Source organism: Rattus norvegicus, chromosome 5, assembly GCF_036323735.1.
Source record: "Rattus norvegicus strain BN/NHsdMcwi chromosome 5, GRCr8, whole genome shotgun sequence".
Lineage (NCBI taxonomy): Eukaryota > Metazoa > Chordata > Mammalia > Rodentia > Muridae > Rattus > Rattus norvegicus.
In genome coordinates, this window is record NC_086023.1 from 142,453,196 (window position 1) to 142,460,457 (window position 7,262).

A 7,262-nucleotide genomic window follows, 5' to 3' on the forward strand; every position below is an offset into this window, starting at 1 on the left:
TACCCATACCCATACACACACATACACATACACACATACACATATACACATATACACAGATCTACACAGAAGGGGGTAATTTTTTAAAAAAGATTTTATTTATTTGTTTATTTATTGCGTGCTCTATCTGTATGTACACCTATGTGCCAGAAGAGGGCATCAGATCCCATTACAGATGGTTGTGAGCCACCATGTGGTTGCTGGGAATTGAACTCAGAACCTCTGGAAAAGCAGCCAGTGTTCTTAACCACTGAGCCATCTCTCCAGCCTGAGAGAGGTCATTTTTAAAAGATTAAAATGTTTTAGAAAGAAAGAAAGAAAGAAAGAAAGAAAGAAAGAAAGGAAGAAAGAAAGAAAGGAAGGAAGGAAGAAAGGAAGGAAGGAAGGAAGAAAGGAAGGAAGGAAGGAAGGAAGAAAGAAAGAGAGAGAAGGGGGATTGTAAAATGGCATAGTGGCCAGGCATGGTGGTACATAACTTTAACCTCAGCATTTGGGCGGCAGTCAGGTAGATCTCTGTCTTAGTTAGGGTTTTACTGCTGTGAACAGACACCATGACCAAGGCAACTCTTATAAGGATAACATTTAATTGGGACCCTACTAACAGGTTCAGAGGTTCAGGCCATTATCATCAAGGCAGGGGTATGGCAGCATCCAGGCAGGCATGGTGCAGGAGGAGCTGAGAGCTCTACGTCTTTATCTGAAGGCTGATAGTGGAAGAATGGCTTCCAGGCAGCTAGGAGGAGGGTCTCAAAGTCCACACCCACAGTGACACAGTCCCTTCAACAAGGCCACACCTCCTAATAATGCACTCCCTGGGCCAAGCATATTCAAACCACCACAATCTCTGTGGACCAGTCTGGTCTATAGAGTGTGTTCCAGGAGAGACAACACTACACAGAGAAACCCTGTCTTGAAAAATCAAACCAAACAATCAACCAAACAAAAAAAGATGGCGTAGTGGATAAGGGCATGCAAAAACCCACAAGGTAGGAGAGCCCCAACTTCTGCAGCTTGTCACACACAAACACACTAAATGAATAAATCTAAAAATAATTTAAATTAAAAATGAAAAGAAGCCAACAGATAAAGTCACTCCCCAGAAGGGGCACAGAGCTTTTCTTTCTGAAGCACCAAGAGGTGCTGCCCTGGGCGCTGGTGAAGTGAGAAGGGCTGGGGTCGCCTGGTGAAAGGATGCCTCTGCATCCCCACAGGCCCTGTGATGGCAAAGGAAGTGGCAACGCCCATGATGAAGAGGAACTGTATTTCCACTGTGAGTTGTCTATGCTGCGCGTACCTCTGTCTTCAGCCCCTTCCCAGCCGCCACCTCCTGTTAGTCCCATCAGTGAGGCCCCTTTCCTCAGGCTCTCTTTCTCTTCCTCTGTTCTCAGTCAAAGTTCCGACACGCCGCACGTTTCTGGACCCCCAAAGCTGCGGGGACCCGTTGCAGGCTGTGCATTTGTTTGCCAAAGAGCTAGATGCCAAAAGCGTCACCCTGGAGAAGAGCTTGGGAGCAGGCAAGCCCTGGACCCTAGAAGCCTGGATTCATCAGGGAGCTCCGCCCACTGGATAACCCCCACCCACCAGGCAACACCCACTGGGGAAAGCTCCGCCTCCTCTTTCCAGAAAGCTGGTCCCCAACCCATGGCCCGAAGCCCCCTCTCTGCACTGAGGGCATCCCTTCCCCGAAAGCTCCTTGCCCACCTGAAGTGTCTGTGGCTCTGCCCTCTCTGGTCTGTCCTCTAGCTCACTGTGGGACATCTGCACTCAAGTCTCAGTTTAGTCCAAGGCTTTTATGGAACGGCGAGGAGAGGTTTTTCCAGTAAGCTTCGGGGACAGACACACCTGAGGTCTGATGATGAATTAGCTGAGTGACTAAGAGACTCATCTTCTATGGCTCTGAGCCTCAATTTCTCACCTAAAAGGCTGCCATGGGAACTCCACAGGCTCAGGGCACCTTGCTGGCTTGTTTCTGTGCTCCAAGAAACAGGCCTCTCCCCAGAACCCACACAACAGAAGGCAGAAAGAGCTGAAGGGCAGAATAGATGTAGCCGTCACTTGTCCCGGGCTTTGCTGCATGTAATGACAAGCACATGCAAAGTTACTGTATCTCTGTCACAGAGAAGGAAACTAAGCCCAAGGGGGTTAAGAAAAAGATGAAGACCAAGGTGACGATGCTTCAAACTCTGGCGCCTCCCACGGCATGCTGGGAAGACCTCTATGACCCAGAGTCACCTTGGTTCAGCCCACCCCATTGGTTGGTGGGGGTCTGAGATGCCCATTTCTTCACAGGCCGATTTGGGGACCTGTGCTGCGGCTGCCTGCAGCTGCCGGGTCGCCAGGAACTACCCGTGGCCGTGCACACTCTGAGGGAGGGTTGCTCAGACTCCCAGAAGCTCAGCTTCCTGGCTGAGGCCCTCACCCTGGGACAGTTTGACCACAGCCACATCGTGCGGCTGGAAGGCGTGGTCACCCGAGGTAGGCCTGGCACACTGCACACCCTGTGCTTAGCCAGGTATCAGGGGGGATGCCCCACGAGGCCAGGCGCAACCTTATGTCACTTTCACTTGAGTGACTCAGGATGGCTCCTCTCCTGGGGTGGCCATGCTGACCCAGTTCCACTGGTGCTTGGGGAGTGGATCACTGTCCCTTTGAATGATCTTTCTCACCTGACTCCTTGCAGCTCTGACTTTGTCTCTGTCTTTGTGGACTGTTTACCTTTTCCTCTTTTTTTTTTTTTTTTTTTTAAACCTCCCCACCAGGGTGGGTGGGGGTGGGGCAGGGTGGTTGGCAAGGTTAGAAAACTTGGGTTTTGCTTCTGGCTGTTTTGGCTGAGGTAGAGCTGGTAGGGGGCGCTGTCCACAGGCAGAGCAGCACCTTAGTGTGTCTCCATCCCTGATACAGGGAACCCCTTGATGATTGTCACCGAGTACATGAACCTCGGGGCCCTAGATGACTTCCTCAGGGTGAGTAACCAGTTGGAGCCCCAGGTGGGGAAGCGCCGATGCCATATTTTTCTTGTCCCTTCTCTTTTCTCTCGGGGCTTGGGGTTGCCAATGCTCCCATTGGGCAGGCTGACCCAATGCTCTCAGTACACTGAATCCCAGAGGGACTTAGTGGATTCCTGGGTGGTCTGAATCGATAGCCCTGGCCTCAGTCCTCACCCACTTTCATAGCATCACGAGGCAGAGCTGGTGACTGCGCAGCTGATGGGTCTGCTGCCCGGGCTGGCATCGGCCATGAAGTATCTGTCGGAAATGGGCTATGTCCACCGGGGCCTCGCGGCCCGCCGAGTGCTCCTCAGCAGTGGCCTCATCTGTAAGATCTCTGGCTTTGGGCGGGGTCCCCGGGACCGAGCGGAAGCTGTCTACACCACCATGGTAAGGAGTTCCCTTCTCTGGCCCCACATGCTGCTTCTCCTGTCGGCCATACCCACCGGCCCCATGGTCTATATCTTGGCCCTGCCTCCTTCCCTGCCTGGTCTCTTCCCTTTGGTGGTGCCATGCCTGAGTCAGCCGGGCAGCTTCCTCAGATGTGGAGGGGTGAGGAGAAGATATGTGGGTCTGGCTGTGGGTGCTGCGGCTTGCCTGGATGTAGCCCGTTGCTGACTCAATGCTTGCCTGCTCTGCCCTGCTTACCCACCCAGAGTGGCAGGAGCCCAGCGCTCTGGGCAGCTCCTGAGACTCTACAGTTTGGCCACTTCAGCTCTGCCAGTGACGTGTGGAGCTTTGGCATTGTCATGTGGGAAGTGATGGCCTTTGGGGAGCGGCCCTACTGGGACATGTCTGGACAAGATGTAAGTGACCTGTGCCTCCAGCTCCAGTCCAGACCTCTCTTTCACTCCCATCCTGTCTAGTGTCTCTGGGGTGTCAGTGGGGGGTGGGGGTTGTTGGTGGTGGTGGGGGTGGGGGTTGGGTAGTTGGAAGTATCCTGTCTGCTCTGCATCTCTGGAGCCTAGGTAATCAAGGCCGTGGAGGATGGTTTCCGGCTGCCACCCCCCAGAAACTGTCCCTCCCAGCTGCACCGATTGATGCTTGAGTGCTGGCAGAAAGACCCAGGTGAGCGGCCCAGGTTCTCCCAGATCCACAGCATCCTGAGCAAGATGGGGCAGGAGCCAGAACCCTCCAAGTGTGCCTCGACCACCTGTCTCAGGTACATCCTCCCTGACCGCCTAAGCCTGGCCAAAGCCTCCCAGATCCCAACAGCTACCCCACCTCATCCCACCTGTTCAGGTGTGAAGCCCAGCCCATTGTCCCGACTGATCGGACATCCCCACCCGCTGCAGGCACATCTTACCTCCTCAGGCAGCCACGTCCTGCAATTTGCCCTTTAACTGGCTCAGTTCTCCACTTGCTTGAGTGTCCTGACTCACTTCTCCAGCTTTTGGGTGCACGTTCATCACTGGGCGCGGTCACCTTATTTTCCCCCCCTTGTCCTTTTTTGAGCTGCTTTTCAGGAGAGTGACTGGGTCTTATGTCACACCCTGGCTGTCCGTATGATTACCTTCTCTGCTCCTCAGGCCTCCCACCCCACTGGCAGACCGTGCCTTTTCTGCCTTCCCCTCCTTTGGCTCCGTGGGTGCCTGGCTGGAGGCCCTAGACTTGTGTCGCTACAAGGACAACTTCTCTGCAGCCGGCTATGGGAGCCTGGAGGCCGTGACAGAGATGACTGCCCAGTGAGTCTAAGAAGCCAAGGCCCGGGGTTCAGGGACCCGAGAGAGCTCCTTCCTACATGGGAAAGCCCTACCTGTCCTAGTCCTGGACCTTTCCCTGTCCTGAGAAGGGGAAGGAGAGGGTTGGCTCCATGGGAGGGGTAGAAGGATTGGCTCAGTTGGATGTAACTGTTCCTCCTTGCAGGGACCTGGGGAGCCTTGGGATCTCTTCTGCGGAGCATCGAGAGGCCCTCCTTAGTGGGATCAGTGCCCTGCAGACTCGAGTGCTACAACTACAGGGTCAGGGGGTGCAAGTGTGAGCCGCTCAGCCCTGCCCCAGGACCTACAAGCGACACTCCCCTAGGGTGGGAGGAGTGCTTATTCTCAGTGGCCTCTGAGCTGGTTGGTACCACGTTGTCCCCCCATTTCATTTTTCCTCTCAACACCTTGCTGACCTAGTGGTCCTAAAACGAGGTTCAGATCCCTGGAGAGGGCCCCAGACATAACAGTAGGAAGAGGGCTAGGGTGTCAAGGGAAGGTTGGGGTGTCAAGGGTGTTGGTTGGGGAAGACAGTTTCAGTTGTCCTGGCTCAGGCCCCTTAGACTCCCACACTCAGTGGGGGTTGGGCCTAATCAGTGGGCATCTCATTTCTCCAGAGAGCTTTTGACTTGGGCAATATGGGTCCCTGTGAGAGACCCATTGTTTCTGACAGGGACCATAGCTGCGTAGGCACCAGAGTATGGGAGCCTGAGCCAGTGGGTGGTGCCCCTTACATCCTGTGCCTTGGCTAGGTCTATCTGCACACTGGTGACAAGGCCCTAGCAGGCAAGTGGTGCTGAGCTCAGGGACTGGGCCTCCAGGTGGAGACTCCAGAGCTGATGGCTTCCTGCCTTGGGGTTGGCAGTTCAGGATGAGGGCCAGGCTCCTAGTAGGTCATGCAAAGTCCTGGTGCTCGCCCTGGGCCGATGTCTGATTTGATTGGAAGTGATTTCAGAAGAGCACAGCGGGCTTACTCTGCATTCTGGAGGGTGGAAAGGAGAATGAGACTGAGGGAGTGGATAGGCTGGTCCAATCACACTATATACTTGGGGAAGTCAGAGCCCGTATAGTCTCAGAGCCAGGGTTAATGCCAGACCGAAATCCAGGGAGAAGTCTGGCCCTCAAGAGAGCTTGCCCTGCCCCATGGCACCAGCATTCCTCCCTGGGCGGCACAGTGAATGGTCCCTGGGTTGAACCCCTTCAGGCCGCTCTGTCCCTCAACACTAGAGTACAGTTCCCCTCCAGAGTGCCTCCCTGTGTGCTGTTCAGAGCTCTTGAAGGTGCTAAGCAAGGACCCTGGCAGCTGTTGAGACCTTGAGACCAAAGCCATCCCAGAGGGCAGAAAGGCATGGATGTGTACAGGACCTGGGGCTGTTTGTCTACATGACCCCTGATGGATGCCTGTTTGCTATGGTAGGGAGGAAGGGTGGCATAGGCTTGAGACAGAGTAGGTGGGAGTGGAGAGGAGTAGGCAGGATACAGAGAGTACCTCTGGAGGGAGCACACTAGGAGGGGATCCCCTGGGGCACAGGGGAAATGGGCAGGTGGACTGTGGATTATGTTTGTGTAGTGGGGGGTGTCCAAAAAGGCTTCTTAAATGAAGTCAAAATTGAGTAAGGCCTTGATGGGCAGGGTATTGTCTCCTTGGGGTGAATGGAGTCATCAGCAGGCTTGGAATCCAAGTAAGGATGACTAACAGAAAGCCTGAGGGAGGGGGCTGGAAACCACGATTCGACTTTGGGGACTCCCAGCAGTGCCTTTGGCCTTGACCTGCCAGCAGCAGCTCTTTCTTCCTCAGACCCTACCCCATTTCCAACTCTACTCCCTGGGCACTTGACTGAGCTCAGTGACTGCAGGAATACTGGGGTAGACTGGGATACTGCTCCCTTTGACAGAACTGGGGGAATTGAAACATCCCCACACGATCTCCCTTCATCCTCCCTCCAGGGAAAACTGGCTCAACGTCCAAGGCTCTTGGGCACCAGTAGTGCCCTGTTTTGGGTTATCAGAACCTCATCCCCATCTCCAGCTACATCAGTCATTAAGGTCAAACTCCTCCCCTCCCCAGCTGTTTGCAGAGGGGTCCCTGGCTGTGCTGGCAGGACTTCGGTGTCCAGGGTAGACCTCCCCTCTGATGAGGAGGTCCTAGAATCCCGAGGGGTCCCAGGCCTCAGCCCTGCACAGGCACCAGCATGATACAGGGTGCTGGGCCACTGGGGACCCTCCACAGATTTATTTTTATATACAGAGCTTGTTCATTGGACAGAGGGAGGTCACCTGCAACCCATATTGCTGTCACCCACCCAGGGAGGGAGGGAGGGACTGGTTGTGGGTAGAGGCTCCTTTGCGAAACTCTGGAGATGTGTTTATATTTCTGGGTTCTATATGCAGTACCAAGTAATAAACACTTGTGTGTTATGGTCCTCCTGTGTGGCACTGCTGAAGCGCTGAGCAGTTGTGAGGGAATTCTGAGCAGAGCCCAAGAACCTCCCTTTCTGACCACCTCTCTCTGCTATGAAGAATGCCAAAGTCTAGTGGAGACACAGGAAAAGGAACTGGACAAGGGCCGGGGCAC

The 7,262-nt window shown here is 54.4% G+C and overlaps 1 protein-coding gene across 3 annotated transcripts in view; it reads left to right on the top strand.

Annotated features, from left to right (window-relative positions):
• The window catches only part of Epha10 (EPH receptor A10), a 36,046-nt gene extending 28,936 nt beyond the window's left edge, over positions 1-7,110 (top strand). For 2 of the 3 annotated variants that reach the window (NM_001395095.1, XM_063287440.1), the window contains 9 exons: positions 1,212-1,270; positions 1,389-1,514; positions 2,290-2,475; positions 2,902-2,963; positions 3,174-3,377; positions 3,644-3,793; positions 3,956-4,149; positions 4,517-4,672; positions 4,854-7,110. In NM_001395095.1, coding sequence (NP_001382024.1) covers positions 1,212-1,270; positions 1,389-1,514; positions 2,290-2,475; positions 2,902-2,963; positions 3,174-3,377; positions 3,644-3,793; positions 3,956-4,149; positions 4,517-4,672; positions 4,854-4,968 — 1,252 coding nt within the window. In that variant the 3' untranslated portion in view covers positions 4,969-7,110. Of the gene's footprint in view, positions 1-1,211; positions 1,271-1,388; positions 1,515-2,289; positions 2,476-2,901; positions 2,964-3,173; positions 3,540-3,643; positions 3,794-3,955; positions 4,150-4,516; positions 4,673-4,853 lie in introns of all 3 variants that reach the window. The other variant, XM_039109629.2, reaches the window with a different exon arrangement.
• Positions 7,111-7,262: the final 152 nt, after the last annotated feature.